Source organism: Mustela nigripes, chromosome 9 (genome assembly GCF_022355385.1).
Source record: "Mustela nigripes isolate SB6536 chromosome 9, MUSNIG.SB6536, whole genome shotgun sequence".
Classification (NCBI taxonomy): Eukaryota; Metazoa; Chordata; class Mammalia; order Carnivora; family Mustelidae; genus Mustela; species Mustela nigripes.
In genome coordinates this window covers 85,862,481-85,883,197 of record NC_081565.1, presented here as the reverse complement: position 1 = coordinate 85,883,197, position 20,717 = coordinate 85,862,481, and the positions used below count along the sequence as shown (strand labels likewise).

The 20,717-nt window shown below is 46.9% G+C and overlaps 1 protein-coding gene across 16 annotated transcripts in view; it reads left to right on the top strand.

Moving 5' to 3' along the window:
- Nucleotides 1–20,717, top strand: part of SPATA6L (spermatogenesis associated 6 like) — a 51,184-nt gene that overhangs the window by 17,670 nt on the left and 12,797 nt on the right. For 15 of the 16 annotated variants that reach the window (XM_059411973.1, XM_059411974.1, XM_059411980.1 and 12 more), the window contains 4 exons: nucleotides 5,507–5,631; nucleotides 10,847–10,924; nucleotides 14,626–14,868; nucleotides 18,205–18,307. In XM_059411973.1, the coding sequence (XP_059267956.1) occupies nucleotides 5,507–5,631; nucleotides 10,847–10,924; nucleotides 14,626–14,868; nucleotides 18,205–18,307 (549 nt within the window). The remainder of the gene's footprint in view (nucleotides 1–5,506; nucleotides 5,632–10,846; nucleotides 10,925–14,625; nucleotides 14,869–18,204; nucleotides 18,308–20,717) is intronic. The other variant, XM_059411969.1, reaches the window with a different exon arrangement.

Here is a 20,717-nt window from a genome sequence, read left to right as displayed (position 1 = left end):
GTGACTCAGGTGCCCTCATTTTATTGTTTGATGTTCATTTGCACCACTTTCCAACACACAGTCACAAGACACATTATGACCATTATGTTAATGACATGAGTACCTCAGATTTGCATATAGCTTTACTGCTAAAGAGGTCCCATGATTTGGCTTAGAAGCCATGAAGGACACCCCCCCACCCCACCCCACGTTCATGTTTACAAAAGCCTAGAAAAAGCCAGCAGACACAGGGGGGCAGCAGTGTAATCCTGTTTGCCTGGGAGCTTGGGGCTTGCTTCTTACCCATCTCTCCCTCTGGGAGAAATCACGGAGGCTCCGCCCAGCTGTAAAATGCTATTTCAGTGGGTGCCCTTTCCTTCAGTCAGACTTCGTTTTGTCCTTCGTAGTGGTGTTCGCGAAGCATCAGCAACAAAAGAGCTCCTCCTGCCTCAGTTAACGGGTCTGATTTCCTGCTCTGCTGCATGGTGTCCTGCGTGCCTCCTGCTCACAGAGATGGTCTCCCTCTCGGTGCAGAAGGTGTCGCATGAGATAGGCAAGCTGTCACTTTTGATATGCTCTGCAGAGGCTAGATTTTCAAAACAACATGGTTATGAAAATGACTGTTCTTCTCGAAGGCTCGTTTGTTTTCCTTTTTTGGGGGGACAAGTTCCTTACTTGAAGCCGTTGATGATGTCCGGGTCTGAGTCTGTAAGAACACTGATTTCTGCCAGACATTTCCCTTGGCCTAGGGGATTGCTGAGCCCGTGTCTTTGCTTATGACGCGTGGCCGAGGCTCCTGCTGCCGTGTCCCCTTGCCATGCCAGCATTTGCACACTGGGTGGCAGTTTGGACTCCAGAACATGACCAAAGCAGAGAGAGAGAGAGAGGGAACTGAGACACATAGCTTTTTACTTCTCTTCTCCGATTTCAGTCTCTCTGTTCCTGTGATTCCAAGACGGGAGACGAGCCTCCTAGTCTCCGACCTCTTTATTTTTATTTTGATTCTTGCTAAATCCACGAATCGTGATTTAGTCGTCGTCATGTTGGACGCAGTGACGAGAGCTGGCTGAAAACCTGTGGAAGGAGAAAGGAGAAGGCCGGCGTGGAGAGCATCCCACGGCGCATGGCGGGGTTTATCTGAGCAGGAGCGTAGGATCGAAGACACGTGACGACCAGCGAGCAGGGTGGCACTGGGCCTCTGCTCAGCTGGCGGTGCGCAGAGGTCCTGATGGTGGCAGGCGATGGCAGGTAGTGTGGTCAGCACTTTCTAAATGTCACGTGCCCTCACAGTAGCCCCGGGGGCAGGGACCATTATGACTTTTATGTTTTCCTGAACAGGAAGCTGAAACTAGGGGCTTATGTAATTTGCTCCTGGTCACACAGCCGGTAGATGATGGGGCGGGGATTTGAACCCCCTCTGTCTGAGCCAAGAAACAGTTCTTAACCACCGTGCCACAGGCCTCAGTAGAGAGCTGTGTTTTGTTGCTAGTGATGGGCGAGGAGACAGTCACAACATGCCTGTTTTCAGGTTACACTTATGAGGTTTCTGAGTGGAGGAAGTCTCTGGCCAGAGAGGTGGGACATCATGGCCATCACCGAGAGAGCACTGTCCGAGGAGCACTGATCAAAAGGAGACTGAGATGCAGTGGGAGATCATCTTAGAACTGCCCCCACCTTCCTCTTTATCATCGGTGTACATCGTATATTCACTCGTGTAACTGTTTAGCAGTTGTGGACTGTGAGCTCCAGGAGGGTGGGAATTGGACCCATATGTTCCCGGCTATAAACCCAGGGTCTAGAACTCCCAGCACACAGTAGGTCCTCAGTGCCTATTTCTGGAACTTATGAATGAAAAGAGATTGAAAAACTGGACAGGAAGTGGTTGGGAAATGAATGAAGGGTGGGAGTTGAAAAGGTTTTAGAGGACTTTTGGTCTCTCCTTCTCTTCCGGTGGTGGAAGCCGAGTCTCAACGACTGTTGCTAACTGAGCACCTAATGTAAGCACAGCTGCAAGTCCGCTCACGTCATCTGCTTGGGGGCAGCTCCAGGAGGCTGCCAGACACGCCTCTTTTCTGACCGCCACTGAAGTGCGGTTGTACAAGCTCCCTCTTGAGGGGTGCCTGGGTGTCTCAGTTGAGCAATGGACTCTTGGTTTTGACTCAGGTTGTGGTCTCAAGGTCCTGGGATCAAGCCCCAGGTTGAGCCCCACGTCTGGCTCTGTGCTCAGTGGGGAGTCGCGCTCTCTCGAAATAAACAGATTAAAAAAGAAGTCTTTAAAATGTCCATCTTTGGGGCGCCTGGGTGGCTCTGTGGGTTAAGCCTCTGCCTACGGCTCAGGTCATGATCCCAGGGTCCCGGGATTGAGTCTCGCATCAGGCTCTCTGCTCAGCAGGGGGCCTGCTTCTCTGTCTACCCCCCCCCCCCACCTCTCTCCCTCCTTGTGATCTCTGTCAAATAAATAAATAAAACCTAAAAAAAATTTTTTTAGAAGTCTGTCTTTAATGACCTCTGCAGGGGCCTATGAGAGATGCTGGCAGAATAGCCCCTTGCGGGTGAGGTGGTCTTGGCTGGGCTGCGTGCTGGTAACCGGCCCACACTTACACTCCTCTAGGGACGGCCCTGCCAGGCATGCGGTAAGGAATGTAATGGTCCCAGCACCGACGGGAGCAGATCACAAATACGGGTGTGATGCCAGTCTTGGTTCGTGCTACCTGTCGGGCAGAAAGCGACATAGGGTGATGTGGTGGGGAGCGCCAGGCTTCTTTAGGTTGGGGTCCCGCCTGTCTGATGAGATGACATTTCAACTGAGGTCTGAGTACACGGAGTCTTGAAGGCCAGCGTAAGATGCTTTGGTTTTATTCTAGCAGGATGGGGAGCCCATTGGAAGGTTGGAAGTGAAGGACCCCAGGTCAGAACTATAGTATAGCCTATAAGTTTTAACATTCTTTTTATAACCAGCTTATGCTAACTAAGAAACTGTGGCCAGCTGACCATAGATAAGGGAGTCGGCAAGCAGCATAACAGGATAACGAGTAGCAAAACTCTGTGTTTAACCCAGCTGTTTCTGGCTTCTGTATAATAATGCTTCTAATGCTTTGCTAAGAAATGAAAAATTGCTTAAACCCTCGCTCGCTGTGTAATCAAATAAAGTTATACCCTTCCCCTGTTAAGAATTTCCCCTACTACTAAGTAAAATTGATAAGGGTTATCTCCCGTACCAAGGCCGGAGACGTGCGGTTCAGCACGTATACAGATAAAGGTTAGAAACGTGCAATTCAACACGTGCCCTCTACTGTACACTACCTGAACGGTGACTGGCCAGAATGTATGGTTGATTTTAAAGGATTGGCTACCTGTGTGTAGGCCTTACTGTAATGCTTTGAAATTACTGGCTAGAAAAGTGAGGGTTCTGATGTAATGGACTGTAAAATTCTATATTAAGTCACTCCCGAAACAGATCAGGGCTCTCAGACACTGACCCATCCCTCGCGGATTTCGTGGTCAAGTGTCCCTGGGAGTCCGAGCATGCCCGAATAAAATCCTCTTGCTTATTGCATCCAGTGGTCTGTGAGTGCGTCCTTGGGTGCGGGTCCTCTAGGGTCTTTCAGAAGAAGATGGAAAGGTACAGTGAGATGTATCTATAACATGGCAGTATATGGAGGAGAGGTCTGTTAGCGGGCCAGCGGATGCAGGAAGCCCAGCTCAGGGACGATGGCCATGGTCCGGGAGGCAGGTGGGGGGCCGGGACCGGGCTGGTGGCTGTAAGGGTGGAGAGACGACACAGACTTTAGATTTATCCTGGAGATGGAGTCTACAGGGCTAGCTAATGGGTTCACGTGAGGAGTGAAAGAGTGAAATTAAGGGTAAATCCTAGAGTTTTGGCTCAAGCTTGTGGTACTTGTTCTGACGGGAGGATAAGGAAGAGCTTACTTGTGGCAAAAACTCAAGAGTTCTGTTTTGGACCTGTTACCTTGGAGACATGAGGAGACGTTTAAGGTGAAACTTGAAAGATGAATGGGATCTCACTGAGAATGGGAAGGAAGGAAGGACATTCTGGAAGGAGCAGCGTGGGCTGAGGGAGTCCGTACGTAGCAGAGGAGGGAAAGACAGCTCACCAGTCTGTGTGGCTGGTGCACATCCGAGACGAGACGAGTGGAAAGATGATTTCCTGATGAAAGAGATAATGCGCTCTTTATGCCCTTTAATTCTTATTAGAGCCTGAGCATTTGTACCGAGTGGAATAAGTAGGAAGACATCACTCCGTCACGTTTGACAATGTCAGGTGTTCATCCCACGGGTGTGCCAGAAATACACCCCATCAGAGTTCTCAGAATCAAATGGCTAAGCCGTCTCACTGACTCTGGTTTCCTTTTTAGCGGTGCTCTGCGCGGGGGCCACTCTCGGTCTGAGCCTCTCGTGGAGCACCTGCTGTGTAGACAAGGAGGGTTCCGCCAGTAGCCGTCCTTCAGTGCGGTGACTCTCAGTCCTCCTAGACCTGAGATCTTCTTTCGGGAGCTCGTGGTTTGTGGCATCCCTTTGCTGTACTGAGATACGATTCATGGTTAATATAACCAGCTCATACACATCGCGGCCAATGGTATACTATCTCACTGCAGCAAAGGAGAAATAAAAGGAAAATGGTTGAAAATAATACACTGGTATTGATACCTGAACATTGAGCGTAAGGAGGTATTTAGACGTGGCATGATTTTCACAATGCCAGTTGCGTCTCAGTAAAGAGCTGAACACAGCCGGGTACAGTTGATTCTTAGTTTACATGGTAGCTGCTTTCCTGAAAATTCAGTGTATGTTAAGATCGTACAAAGCAAGTGCGCCGTGTTCCTATGTCACTGTGAGGTTCCAGGCTCGGCCAATTACAAAACAGCTTCTCACCTGAAAGAATGTTATGATGTTAGAATGTTGTGTAGGAGCGTCTTGAACATCGCAGGATATCTTAACATGCAAATTTTTGGAAATGTCCCTGTGGCTGGTACCAGCCCTGCTAAGAACCACAGCTTTGGCTGTTCTATGGACCACGGGGATGCTGGTACCTCTGTGTCAGAGGTCACATTGACCTCCACCCTCCCATGCCCCCAGTCTACCAGTAACGTTTGCGTGAATGGGGCATTGTCTGCCTTGTTTCTGTTCTATCCCTAGGGCTTGTCCCAAGATGTGTCCTTAGAAAACATTGTTGCAGGGAAGGGTGGGTGGATGCATTGATGGATGGACAGATGGATGGATGGATGAAAACAGATTTTTCTCTTTGTTCTGTTTTGCGGAGCAATCCTTTCATTCTTTTCTTGTTCTATGACGTGGGAAGGCTTTTAAAAATGATCCATGAGATAAGAAGTAGTAGAAGTCTCTGCTACTCCACCTCTTGAATAACAGGTGCTTTGATCAAAATGTCTATTTTTAGCTGAGTGCCATCTGAGCTGTCACCTGTCTGAGCTTTTGTTTTGTTAAACCTGGGAATGTAGATCATTTTGAGAATGTAAATCTAGTTATGGCTCTTCTCCTTTCTTTCTAGTGTGGGAGGAGTTGGCCTGCTATGAAGAAAACACACGGGATTTCCTTTTCCCTGAACCCAAGCTGACACCTTCACTCCCTGGGATGTGCCGGGAGGTGCTCATGAAGACGATCGAGGGGTTTCCAGTAAGTGGTTCACGCCCAGCTGGACTTCAGTGGGGAGAGACTCTTGGGACTTGGACGTCTTATTTCTGATAGGACTTGTTCTTTTTTTTTTTTAATTTTTTATTTTTTATAAACATATATTTTTATCCCCAGGGGTACAGGTCTGTGAATCGCCAGGTTTGCACACTTCACAGCACTCACCAAAGCACATACCCTCCCCAATGTCCATAATCCCACCCCCTTCTCCCAATCCCCCTCCCCCCAGCAACCCTCAGTTTGTTTTGTGAGATTAAGAGTCACTTATGGTTTGTCTCCCTCCCAATCTGATAGGGCTTGTTCTTGGGCAGATCACGCCATCTCAGTTGGTACTCCTAGTGGCCCCATTTAGATGCCCCATTCAAAACCCAAATTATATGGATTCCCACTGCTGATCTGAGAGGTGGGGGTGTCTTAACCTATCAGGCCAAATCATTGCCTGTTCATACTGTCACTTCCTTCTAAAGATGCTTTCCCCCCTCTTCTTAATGCAGATTAACGGAAAGACTTGATGTTTCTGTAGTGATAATGGAAGCAAATAGAGTTGTAAGAGTAACAACCCTGCCTCTCATTTCTTTTGAGCTTTCCTCTGGTATGTCTTTTGTTTTTGTTTTTTTTAAAGATTTTATTTATTTATTTCACAGAGAGAGATCACAAGTAGGCAGAGAGGCAGGCGAGGAGGGGGGTGGAAGCAGGCTCCCTGCTGAGCAGAGAACCCGATGTGGGGCTTGATCCCAGGACCCTGGGATCACAACCTGAGTTGAAGGCAGAGGCTTTAACCCACTGAGCCACCCAGGCGCCCCTCCTCTGGTATGTTATTTTCCTCGTGATAGCTCTCCTGTCAGCCAAGGCAGATGTCAGAGTCTCCACTTAAGGGAAGGGAGAGGGACAGAGGCTCACAGTGAGACTATGGAAGGATCTTGAATGACACAGCAGTTATTCCCAAGGCAGTCTGTTTTGGGGGCATTACCTGAACCCAAACTCAGCATATTCATTTTGGTGATCTCTCTGGTGGTTTCTAACCCCACAGCAGCTCTGACAGTTTCCTCAACCTTTATGTTACTCAGAGGGCCTCTGTTGGAAGGGTCACAGCTTTATGAATTTAAAAAGCCTATTTAATACTCACCCCTGCTCTTACTCCCCCATGAATCACTGTCGTTATGATCTCATAAAATGTCATTGCCTCCTGTTTTGTTGAGAGTATGGTGCTGAATACGTAACATAAAGGACCCTTGTTTCTGTGATGTCTGTGGTGACAGAACTTCTAATATTTCAAGCAGCAAACATTCATCCAAAGTTCTCCTCCTCCGAACTGCTAATGAGCATAACTTTTAAACCCTCCATAATCATGATGGTTTGGTGAAGATCACAGACACCATTTCCCCCCTCAGAGATACTCTCTTTATCTGTCACTTATATCCGTAGTACTTGTGAGAATGCTTGCTTTGTTATTTAGAGCTATTGGTATACTGCTCTTCCGAAGCTACAAGGATAAAAACCGGTGCCTATCACGTGGGGGTTACTCTTCATATTAACTGTGGTTTGCCTGAGTCTTCTATTAAGTCAAAGCCATCTGCAAACACGGGGCTGGTATCCAGCTGGGTATCAAGACGAGGAGAAACACACGGTCTTATCTTCTCCCAAATGTCATCTCTGTTTAACTTTGTGAGCACAAGTAGGAAGAAAAACGTAGAGGAAGTTGTGTTTAGTTACTCATAAACGCAGAGAAAGGGCTTGAAAACTGCTGGGAAAGATCCTCATGCATTAGGGGTAAAGTATCAGTAAAGTTAATGAAACTATGTTTAAAAACAATTTGGAAAAAGATAGAGAAGCTCAGTTTTTCTCGAATGTTCTAGAAGGCAAAACAAAACCAGTTGGCATAGTTTTAATGAGGGCTGACCTTCGCTGAGCGCTCACTCGATGCCAGGAACCGTGCTGGGTTTGATACATGACTTACCTTGTTCGGTCCTCTTTAACCCTGCAAGGTGGCTGCCGTTCTTTTCTGGTTTCGTGGCTGGGGAAGCTGGCGCAGGGAGTTGAAGTAATGTGCTCGAAGCCTCCCGGAGAGGGATATTGTGCTAGCCTGTCGGACTTCAAAGTCAGCACGCTTGGTCGCAGCGAGAGGCTGATTCTCTCACATTTCTGTCAGCCCAGTGTCCACTTTCTCTTCATCAAAATTGTAGAACGTGAGTGTGGATTATGTGTGCCGGTCAGGCAAATCATTCAGTTGTTTTCTCTTATTATTTCATTAAAAATTAGACTTGTTTCCTCCATAGAGGTGTGACTTTTTCTTTGTATTTCCACATTTCATTTTATTTCGCTTGATACCTTGACAGCTTTTTCTCCTTCCTTTCCTTGGCAAGGTCAAGAATTTTTTTGTTGTTGTTTTGCTTTGTCTGGGCTTTTTGCATAATTTCATTTTTTTGTAAACTGAGCTTTTTGACCAACGTGGGGCTTGAACTCATGACCCCAAGATCAAGAGTCGCATGCTCTACCAACTGAGCCAGCCAGGAGCCCCCCAAATTTTCTTTTTCTTTTTTTTTTTTTTTAAAGATTTTATTTATTTGACAGAGAGAGAGAGAGAGATCACAAGTAGGCAGAGAGGCAGGCAGAGAGAGAGAGGGGGAAGCAGGCTCCCCACCAAGCAGAGAGCCCGGTGTAGGGCTTGATCCCAGGACCCTGGGATCATGACCTGAGCTGAAGGCAGAGGCTTAACCCACTGAGCCACGCAGGTGCCCCAAGAATTTTCTTTTTTAATATAATTTGTTTTCTTGTGAGGTGAAGACTGACTTTGTAAAGTACGCAGAAAGAATATTATTATTTCTTAATTATTCACTTGTAGCTAATCATTTCATTTTCCCTTTGGTGTTGGAATTCTTGAAAAATTGTACTGTGAAATCTGTTTGTTGACCTAACCATTATCACCTTCCTCCTGTTGCTAAGGAAACTGGACAAGAGAGAACCTGTAAATTTCAGCTCTAAACTATTAAGCTAAAATCAGTACTGCTGTGAAAAAGGAAGTACATTCCTCCTTACTGTCTGTAAGTCACTGTCAGGGGTCGAGGTTCTAGGAGGTGAACAGGAATGTGTTACAGGGTGTGGACTCCTGGCAGGTAGGGCACCCTCTTCCTCCTCTCCAGGCGACGTGGAGCAGGGGCCTGAAGGCCGGCTAGACAGCCACAGGTGCAGAAGTTAAGGCTGGACCCCGACTGCCTGGGTTCCGTCCCAGTTTTGCTGCTCAGTGACTGTGACTTTGGGTAAACTACTTAGTCTCTGTGTACCTTAGTTTTCTTACCTATAAAATGGGCTGATACTAGTCCTTCCCCCATCGGGTTAAATGAGGGTTAAATCTATGTACAGGGTTTAGCGTGCTGTCTGAAGTACAGGCAAGTACACGATGTGAGCGGTCACAGTTGGTCATGCTGTCATTTCAGGGGTTAGCACGGCCTCCCTGCGAGGCCATGAGACAGCGGCACAAGTCGGTGCCTCACGTGGTGACTTGTTCAGGGTCGGACAGCCCCTTAGCCCAGCCACTGGTCTGTTCTTCTTCAGGGGACTAGAAGTTTTGCCTTTTATGGAAGGTCATGTAAGTGGAATCTTAGTCTACCACCCTTTGAGACTGGCTTGTTTCACTTTGAAAAACGCCATTGCGAGCCGCCCATGTGATGGTGTGTGTCAGTAGTCTCTTCTTCATTACCGTTGACCGTGTGTCTGTGTGTGTCCCTGTGCGCCTGTGTGTGTCTGTGTGCGCCTGTGTGCACCTGTGTCTGTATGTCTGTGTGCGCCTGTGTGCGTCTGTGTCCGTCTGTGTGCACGTGTGTATGTCTGTGTGCATCTGTGTGTGTCTGTGTGCATCTGTGTATGTCTGTGTGCGCCTGTGTGCTTCTGTGTGCACCCGTGTGCACCTGTGTGTGTCTGTGTGTGCCTGTGTGAGTCAGTGTGCGCGTGCACATTATTCAGCGTGGTACCCATCAGACGGGAGTGCCGATCAATGAAACAAAACGGAGAGTTTGGGAATAGAGCTAATGAACATAAATATTTGGTACAATACAAAGCACGTTTTTCAAAGCAAGCAGGTGGGGAAGGAGGACCTCTGGGTATCGCTCCTCCCAGATAATGTCACTCAATCCTACGGGTCAGCGCATTAAAGAGAGTAGCTAATGGCATGAACGCTGGAGCCAGAGCTCCTGGGTCCAGCGCCCAGCCCCCAGCCCGGCGTCACGGGCGGTCAGCTGACTGACTGACTCATCCACAGAGTCCGGATTCTGGAGCGCCACCTCGCGGGGTGGTTGGGACGCACCGATGGGTCGTTCTATGCAGAGCACTTTAGGTCAAGGCCTGGCGCAGATTGCAGGTTACACAGGGCGTAGCTCTTCTCATTATGCTTATGTTTTATTTTTCCGTTTTATTGATGTATAATCAACCAATAAATATTGTATACACTTAAGGGATACAACTTGATATTTTGATACACAATGTGAAATAATTGCCACATCAAGCTAATTAACTTATCCATCACTTATTACTCATTTAGCCTTTTCTTTCTTTTCCTTCCTTCCTTCCTTTCTTCCTCCCCCTTCTTCTTTTTATTTCTTTCTCCCTTTTCTTTCTTTTTTCTTTCTTTTCTCTCTGTCTCTTGTTCTCTCTCCTTTTCCTTCCTTCCTTCCTGTCCCGAGGATACATAAGATCCACCCTCGTAGAAAATTTCAAATTTACAGTGTAGTATTGTTAACGATGGTCACCTTGCTGCACATCAGCTAGACCTGTAGAACTCAGTCATCTTGCACAACTAACTGAGACTTTGTGCCCTCAACCACCACCTCCCCATCACCCCCATCCTCCAGCCCCTACTGGGAACAGGATTCTCCTCTCTGCTTCGATGAGTGTGACTGTTTTAGATCCCACACATAAGTCAGGCACACCGTATTTGCCTCTCTGGATCTGGCTTATTCCACTTAGTATGATGTTCTCTAGATTATTCTATGTGGTCATAAAAGTTGGGATTTCCTTCTTTTTAAAGGCTGAATAGTATTTCATCATGTATATATTTGTTATGTATATATTGTAGGTAATATGTGTGGATTATGCCAACCGCACAAAAAAGTAATTAAGTGCTTACATGCTTTCAAGTTAGAGGGTGTGGGCCCAAAATCTATTTCCAATAATTTTATTTGCTTCTTTTATGCTGTTTTATTTTTAGGGCATTGCTCCCAAAATAGAGTTTTCTACAAGGACAGCCATCAGAGAACGTGTGTTTCTGCAAAGAAACAGATTTCCTGTAAGTATAACCAAGAACCCAGTGATAGAACTGTCAGGAATTTTCTCCACAGACTTAAAGAATTTCAGCCCACCAAGTTTCAATGTAACTGGATGAATAGAAACCTGGAGATTTATTGCTGGGTTTGAATTTCCATATTCAAATTATTTGTTCCGCCCTATCACATTTGACCGAGTGCTTTTGACAGGTGTTCATCATGGTCTTGTTGGTGGAAGAGATGCAAAAGCTAAAATCACAAGTTTGATGTAAGGCGGCTGCTTAGCTTTCTTGTTACTGTTACATGACTTCTGCCCTTGATCTTTTGAATAATAGCATCCGTTCGTTCTTTTCCTGAGGCCGCAGCACAGAGCTGTATTGGTGGGCTGTCTTTGGCGATCACGAAGGGCCTTGGGGCATCCTTGAGCACTCTTCATTTCTCTGTCATGCTGACTGCTTTCGGTGTTTCTTTTTACCTTATTGTACATAATTTTTAACCATTTAAAATATCTTCTAGAACAATATGGAAAATGAATGAATGTACTTTGTAAAGCTTCTTCAGGGGCTTTGCTTTTCATCCCAAATGTTGCCTGGATGTCCTGGAAAATCCTTGAAAGTGTAGACTATGGGTTAAGGCCTACTGAATGCAGAGGGTCACTGCTCTGTGCAAAGCCATCAGTCCTCTGGGTGTCACAACTCAGGAGGCCAGTGATTAATTCTGGAAGGCATTGGCTGTTTTTAATTAAAAAAAATTTTTTTTAAATTTATTTTTTAGAAAGAGAGAGCATGAGCAGGAGGGGCAGAGGGAAGAGGGAGAGAGAATCCCAAGCAAACTCTGAGCACAGAGCTGGATGTAGGCTTGATCTCATGACTCTGAAATCACAACCAGAGTTGGATGCTAAGTGACTGAGCTACCCCGGTGCCCCCACGTTGGCTGTTTTTTAGTTTTTCCCTATTTACCCACTATTTTCTCCAATCTGATATGGGTGCACAGTGATTTTTATTGTTTATTTTTTAAAAAGATTATTTATTTATTTACTTATTTGACAGACAGAGATCACAAGTAGGCAGAAAAGCAGACAGAGAAAGAGAGGAGGAAGCAGGCTCCCTGATGAGCTGAGAGCCGGATGCGGGGCTGGATCCCAGGATCCCAGGATTGTGACCTGAGCTGAAGGCAGAGACTAACTCACTGAGCCACCCAGGCACCCCACACAGTGATTTTTTTTTTAGTCTGTCTCTCTTTTATACTCTGCCATTTTAATATTGTTTTGGTCTCTTAATATTGGTCTTCCAGTAAGTCTTAACTTTTTAAGGTAGTACCTCTTATTGTTTTTTCCCTTGTAACAGAAGTATTTAGTTTAGAACACCAGAAAATGCAGATAAGCAAACCAGACAAAATAAAAATAAAAATTGCCTGTCATCCTTATTATGCAGAGATGAGCATGACTCATTTCTTTGAGTATATTCTTCTGTACACACACACACACACACATGCACACACACACACACACATACACATTATTTTAATGTTAATAGATCGGGATCATGCAATACTGCATATGATTTTGCATTTTTCCTTTTTCACTTAGTACTCCACAAACATGTTTCTAACAATCTTTTTGTTGTTGTTTAAAGATTTTATTTACTTATTTATTTGACAGAGAGAGAAAACACAAGCTGCAAGAGTGGCAGGCAGAGGGAGAAGCGGGCTTTCTGCCGAGCAAGGAGCCCAATGCAGGGCTCAGTCCCAGGACCCTGGGATCATGACCTGAGCCAAAGGCAGACGCTTAATGACTAAGCCACCTGGCGCCCCTAACATCCTTTAAAAAAAAAAATTATTTATTTTAGAGAGAGAGCACGAGGAGGGGGAGGGGCAGTAGAAGATGGAGACAATCTCAAGCCGAATCCACACTGTGCATGGAGCGTGATGTGGGGCTCGATCTCATGACCCTGAGATCATGACCTGAGCAGAAACCAAAAATCAGATGCTTAACTGACTGAGCCACCCAGGTGCCCCATGTCTCACATCCTTAAGTATCTTAGGCCATGCAGTTTTTCACAGCTTCATAATTGGTCGTTGTATGGACGTACCATGATTTGGCCAATGGTTTTCTTGTTGGGTTCTTCACTGATGGAGTAGTCAGAGTCTGGTCAGGAAGCAAAACCACACCTGTTCTTTTAGTAAAAAGATCTAATTAATTTTTTTTTAAAGGCCAAACAGGGATTAAAGGACTGAAGGACGGAGGGTAAAAGGGGACACGAAGTGACAGACATAGTCACTTGAGGAAGCGGCTTCCATCCCTAGGGCTGAGGGACGAGAGGAAGAGGTGGGGTCATTAAGCTCCTAGGAGCCCGAGGGAGAGACCCCACACAGCTGGGACCAGAGCTGCGGGGTGGGGCTGCTTGCCCGGGTGCTTCCTCAGGGGTTCCGAGGGGGGCTCTGATGAGTGGGACTGGGACCTCTTGGAGGGACAGTGCTCGCTGCTGGTGCCTCTGGAGCGTGGAGGGAGGGTCCGGCAGGGCAGGACTCAAAGCTCTGAGCAGGGGACTCTGGCCGCCTGGTGCTGGCCAGGTAGATCTGAGCGGGGCGCCCTGAGGCCGGGTCTGGGGTTATTGGGGCGAAAACTAGACACTGGCCCTGCGTGCGTCTCTCACGGTGCAGCCCCGTGACGGAGTCGAAGGCAGAGCTCAGGGCGGGAGTCCTGGCTTCCTCCTCCCGTTTGCGGCTTCCCTCGGGCGCCCCCTAGTGGTGGAGCCTCTGCGGAACCGCGGGCCGAGCGGAAGGGTTTGCCCGTATCCCAAAGCTGAGTACCAGCCACGTGGGTTTGGAGCAGAGAGGAAATTGCTTACGAGGATCAATGATTGCTCTCTCTCTCTCTCTTTTTGATTTCTCATTTTTTGAATGGTTATAAGAATGTCTGTACCTGGGGCGCCTGGGTGGCTCAGTCGGTTAAATGTCCGCCTTCAGCTCAGGTCATGATCTTACCGTCCTGGGATCAAGTCCCTCATGGGGCTCCGGAAGGGACATCTGCTTCTCCCTCTCCCTTTGCCCCTGCCCTGTCCTCTCTCTTTCTCAAAAAAAAAAAAAAAAAAAAAAAAGAAAAAAAAAAGAATGTAGCTATGCACATACATAGTCATTTCCTTACAATGAATTCCTTGACGTGAAACTGCTAGGCCGGAATGTATGCCCGATTCAGCCCCTCCCCCCAATAAATCATCTATCTGTGATGAGGGAGGGGTGTCTGATACCTTCCAACTTCCTCCTAATGCAAAAACTTTTCACTGTTTGAAATATATGATGCCAGCCTAGTAAGTGATGTTAAGCTGAGCTAAAGAAAAACTAAGGAGAGAACACCCTTTCTTAGTTCACGTTTGGCAAATCTGAGATGTTCAGTCTTCTTCCTGAGTTAGACAAAATTCCATTCAATACAGTTCTGTCCTGATTTAATTTTTCTTCTTTTTTTCTCCCATTTTCCATTTTTATTTTTATTTTTTAAAAAGGTTTAGTTTATTTATTTGACAGAGAGAGATCACAAGTAGGCAGAGAGGCAGGCAGAGAGAAGAAGGGGGAAGCAGGCTCCCCACTGAGCAGAGAGCCCGATGCCGGGCTCGATCCAGGACCCTGGGATCATGACCTGAGCCGAAGGCAGGGGCTTTAACCACTGAGCCACCAGGCGCCCCCCATTTTCCATTTTTAAAAACAGCATTTCTTGTTTTTGTTCCAGCAAGAAAGATATAATAACTCAGGAAGGCCTTTATCTGCAACAGATGGACCCAAACTCCCCTTAAATAATACGAAGAGGAAGCCAAAGGACACTAATCTCAACAGATTGCCCCAAAGCGTGCAAACCTGTGCACCCTCTCCCGTTTCCGCCCGACGCTGCTTTCACGACCAGCCTGCTCAGCTGAACCTTGGAAATAACATCAGGCTCTCCGGGGGAAGCAAACCTCCATTTGTAGTGAGACACGTGAGCCTTAAATTATTTTTCAGAGTCTGGAAAGGTAAAGGTGCGAATGAGGAGAAAACCCAGAAAGGCTGGGCCGTAAGAACCCGTGGGTGTTACCAAATAAAGGGGGAATTCTTTTTTTTTTTTGAACTGGAAACATTTTATTGTTTTTTAATTTATATTTTTAATGTGTTTTTTATTATGTTCAATTAACCAACACATAGTACATCGTCAGTTTTTGACGTACTGTTCCACATTTCATTAGTGGCGTGTAACACCCCGTGCTCGTCACCACACGCGCCCTCCTTCATACCCACCGCCCCGTCACCCCGTGTTCCCACCCCTTCCCTTCTGCAACCTCTGTTTGGTTTCCAGAGTCACGGCTTGTCTCCCTCTCTGATTCCTTCCCCTTCAGGGTTCCCTCCCTTCCCCTGCGATCCCCCCACTGTTCCTTATGTTCCACAGATGAGTAATTGTCTTTGTCTGCTTGATTTACTTCACTTAGCATAACCCCCTCCAGCTCCATCCAAGTTGATGCAAAAGATGGGCATTCATCCTTTCTGATGGCTGAGTAATATTCCCTTGTATATATGAACCACGTCTTGATCCATTCATCTATTCATTTTTTTTTTAAGATTTTATTTTATTTATTTGATAGAGAGAGATCACAAGTAGGCAGAGAGGCAGGCAGAGAGAAGGAGGAAGCAGGCTCCCCGCTGAGCAGACTGGGATGCGGGACTCGATCCCAGGACCCTGAGATCATGACCTGAGCCGAAGGCAGCGGCTTAACCCACTGAGCCACCCAGGCGCCCTCATCTGTTCATTTTTTAAAAAAGATTGTATTTATTTACTTATTTGTCAGAGAGAGAGAGAGTAAGAGAGCACACAAGCATGGAGGAGGGGCAGAGACAGAAGCAGGCTCCCCGCTGAGCAGGAAGGCCAAGGTGGGACTTGATCTCAGGACCCCAGGATCATGACCTGGGCCAAAGGCAGACACTTAACTGACTGAGCTGCTCAGGTGCCCCTGAAGAGGGAATTCAAATTGGGGCGCCTGGGTGGCTCAGTGGGTTAAAATCTCTGCCTTCGGCTCGGGTTGTGATCTTGGGGTCCTGAAATCGAGCCCCGCATTGGGCTCTCTGCTCAGCGGGGGGCCTGCCTCCCCCTCTTTCTCTGCCTGCCTCTCTGCCTACTTGTGATCTCTATCTGTCAAATAAATAAAACCTTTAAAAAAAAAGAGGGAATTCAAATTAAATAATAACTATGATTAGCTGAAGTTCGTTGCCTAGAGTCATTATCAGGAAAGTCATCCAAAGGGATGCCTGAGTGGCTCAGTTGGTTAATCGTCTGCCTTTGGCTCAGGCCATGATCCCAGGGTCCTAGGATCGCGTCCCACATCAGGTTCCCTGGTCAGTGGGGAACCTGATTCTCCCTCTGCTTGCTGCTCCCCCTGTTCATTCTCTCTCCCTCTCCCTCTGACAAATAAATAAATAAATCTTAAAAAAAAAAGAGTCATACAAAGATGTCTCATGTAGAGGACTTGCTCAGTACATATCAGTCATCCCTATTTTTAATTTTTGGAAATTATTAATAGAGTGTGATCGCTCCCTGTGACAACCTGCCGTATTTTTTTTTATCCAGAAGGATCAGCGGACTGGCAGGAGTAGAAGACACACATAACAAAGGCTGACGCGTGCTCTGTAGCAATAGAAAACGAAAGCTTCCTCAGTTTTAAAGAAAAGTGCTTGAGTTTTTAAAATGAGGTGGTTGTTCATTGGCAGGACACGCGTGTCTGCACGAAGTAGAGGCGATGGGCCTCCTCACAGCCCTCATTAATGCCGACGTAGATGTAGCCCCCAGGAAGCAGCCGGCACACGTCATCACACTAGCCTCCTGCCATTGTGTTGCCTGGGAGAGTAATGCAAAGTAGAAAAAAATGAAAAAAAAATTACCTATTGGCTCACTAGCATAAACAAAAAGTAAAAAATTTATTCAATTGAGTACATTTCCTTTCACTTTTTACAATTCCATAAGGTTTTTCCCCCACCCCAAAGCTGTAGTTCTACTGGATAGCCAGACGAGTTTCTCAATATATACATGGTTAATACGACATTTAAAAGCATCTCTTACATCACGTTCTGGTTAATGACTTATTCTCTGAGAGCTCTTATAACTCCGGTGACTAACTGTTGATATTATTGTCAAGTCGATAACTTGGCTTCAGATCCCCGCTGGTGGTGTTTGCGCGTGAGCATAAGATACAGAGCACAGATGTGACAGGGACAACGGTGTGCGGGGCTGGTTTGTAACAGAGGTTACTTGGCTAGAAACCATAGAACAGCTGTTTTCCTCCTGGTCTTGGGTAAAAATGGCAAAGTCTAACAACCAGTCTTTAAACACGGCTTTATAAAACTGTTGTTGAATTGAATTTATTGGGCAGTCTGCTTCATTCCGTTGGATTTTTGTGAGATACACTGTAGTTGATGCCCCTTGGGCTAAATAATCTTAAAATCTTGGTAGATGTCATAGTGTATAAAACTGGCTTAATATTTATTTTATTTAACAAATTCTCATACAGTCTCTACTGTGTACCATGCCCTTCTCTAAATGCTTTCTATGGATCCACTCTTATGTAGCTCGATTTCCTGATCATATGTGACATTTCTTCAAGTGGAAGCATTAAAATTTAGAGGGTCCTAATGGGAAGACTGGACATCCTAATCAATATATTTCTGAAAGTAGGATGAAGAAGAATGTTATAACTTGCTTGCTTGAAATTAAAAGATAGAAATAAACAAGATAAAAAAAATCCAGCAACTCTTTGTCATAAATATTTGGGAGGAGTCCCTATTTCAAGTCCCTATTTCAATCTGGCTTACAGATTGTCTTGTCCAATTCAGGAACATAAGATCACCTTCATTAAAATAATGTAGTTGCTACTCTTCTTTTTTTCAAGGTTCTAGACACTCACACTGGAAGGGCGTGTGGATGGCTGGAATACCAGCCAGTCATCATCCCTGGTCTCCAGGGGGGACCCCATCTCGGCCCACACTGCTCACTGTTGAGGACCATGAAACTCTGTCCTATTTTGAAATATTTTGAAATAAACTCCACTTGCTCTTTGCTGGGCTCGATCCTGAACCTGTGGTTACGCTAACATTTAGCCCATACCTTCATGTTGAAGCAAACTTCCCTTGTTGGGATAACATTGAACGTGCCTGGAGCCTGGGATTTAATTTGTTCCCCGTCTGTTTTTACCCACGTGGCCACATTTGAGGGGGAGAAGGGCACTGCAGGTAATGATGAGAGGGTAACACAAGCGATGGTGGGTTCAGATCGTATTTCTTCCCTTTCTTTCAGGTGGACAGTGCAAAGCCTTTTGGCGAGAATATTTCAGAGTATCAGTCCCGAAAGTCGAGAAGAAAACTTCAGTTTTCAAACTTGCCTTTTCCGGGGAGAAGAGGTACTCGAGTTTCTTGTTAACGCCCGTACATTCCCCAGTGGGAACAAATGCATCTGCCTTGGAAATCTTCTTTCGTTCTGGGCCATCCCGAGTTTCTCTGGAAACTCGAGGCCTGATTCTCAAGTCGAGTCCGGTGGTGGAGTTGGCAGGGCGGGAGCTCCCCTGGGGCAGAGCCGGAGGAGAAGCTGTCCCTTTCCCAGTTCCCCGAGCTGTGGCAGGAGCTCGCTCCCTGGCACGCCATCGCCTGCGAGCTCTGCGGCAGGTGCTCCCTGGCTGGGCCGGGCACGCGGGGGTCGGCTTGTCCTGGTGTGAACGCCCTCAGAGGCACCGCTGAGAGCTCACAGATGAGGCTTGGCATTTCTCCGGATGGGAAGGAGTGGGAGCTCGGGGAGAGATCAGGAGGCATAACCTCTGCTCCTTCCAGGTCAGGGAGGAGGGAACCAAGGCTGCCTGAAGCGGAGCTCAGTTAGGTAAAGGCAGGAAATCCCACCCGTGGAGGCGTCAGGACCCTTTTGCCTTCGTAAATATTATTGTTTATACAGGTTTTTTTGTTTTTATTTATACGGATGAAATCAATTAATAGTTTATATAGATGAGATCTATTAATATCTAGCATTTTAGAAATGGAAGCTGAGAAATTTGCAAAATACTGGACTACACAAGCACCCCTTCCGGTAGCCGTTCTGAGTGGTGATGTCAGGACGCCTCATGTAGCTTTTGGAAACTTCCATTGTACAGTTGTGAGAGAACGAGAAAAAGAGAAGTCCCGTCTTAGTGTTACTGGAACAGTCTTGACCTTGCAGAGCTCCTGAAAGTTCTTGGTGACCCCTGGGGAGATCTCTGGACACAAGATATGTTGAGAGTCACTGCGTAAGTGCATCTCTTGGTGGCATTGACCTTATGATTGAACCCCCCGCACCATATCAGCTCTGAAGGTCATGGTGGTGAGGTTCGTCCATTCCTGAACTTGATCCGAATTCTTAGTCTAGAAATGCCAGCCCGTTTTCTTGACTCCTGGTGGAATTGGACTTAGGCCGTCCCTGATGACAAGTTCCCTATCTTAGGCTTAAAGGCTTGTACTTTAAAGGGGGCCGCATGGTCTCTTTTGGTAACTCAAGTCGGTGTTCTTGAATCACAGTGACTGTTAGCAGCCCACCGAGGTCAGAGTGCAAGGTTTGAAGCAGAAGGTGCTTTGTCACCTCTGACATTTAATTTAAGTCCTTTGGATTGAAAATCACCCATGTCGCCTATACAAGCAGCACTGCCTTCCCTGTTACGGTGAAATCAGGCAACGGCAGACGTCCTTTCCCAGGGACGACATGGTGGGCTTAATGCCGGCTCGGTTACGATGGGGCTCTCGTGCGTCACACCGGTCTCGGCCTCTTTGTCTTTTCTTAATCCTGGCGGGTGGAGAAGGGAGGCTCCAGAGAGCTTACAGAGTGTGCACTGGTCACACCCCCAGTGCTTGGCATACCTACATTTAGAGAAGACGTTCAGACCTCTGGTTTCTCAGCTGGAGTCCCCGTAGCTTCCAAGCCAGACCTTTGCTTAGGTCACCTGTCAGCTCATTCATCCAGGCCTAAGGTAGACGGAAGCAGTGCTGCTCAAGCTTGAATGTGCATTCCAATCACCTGGGGGTCTTGTTCCAGAGTAGATTTGAATTCAGCAGGGCTGGGGTGGGGCCTGGGAGCCCTTCTTTTCTTGCAAGCCTCCAGGTGATGACGTGGCTGGCCCACGGACTGCACTTTGAGAGACAACGGAACAAGGGCTAGCCCCCTGTGAAAGGGAGTGCTCCAAACAGTTGCAAGGGGGTTTCTAGGCAGCAGGCATATTTGTGACTGTGGCTGTAAAGGGCCTTAGCATTGCCAGCCCCCTGCTCAGCTGGGAGCCGGGGAGAAGACGCGTCTGGGACAAGACAGACACTCCCACGGCTGTGCCTCTGGAGGCTGTGAGCGCTGGGCTGGAAAAAAGCCCTCTCTTCTTACTGCTAGTGGCACGGGGACATCAGCAATCCTCGGAAAGCCGGTTGTCACTGCCTAAGCCCCAAGCACAGAGGGGGAAGGCATGGTGGCCTCGGCCTAGCCTTGCAAAGACGCCTTCCAAAAGCATTTTTTTTTTTTTTTTCTCGAATTTGGAAAAATCCAATTTAGTCTTGATTCTGCCTGTGTGTGTTTATCACATCACTTCCTGGTCATTCTCACCACCCTCTGGCATTAGGTCTGTTTAACTTAGGATCGTTCAGGGTCCCGATTACGCTGTGCACCTCTCCTGCCTTATGCTTTCCCCAGCTCTTGTCTCTTTATTGTCTCTGTGTAACCTTTGCGTCTGCCTTAGACAAGTATGCTCGAGAATTCCTGCATAAATAGGGTTCCACATAAACCAAAGACAGAGGGAATGACAGAAGAGGCAG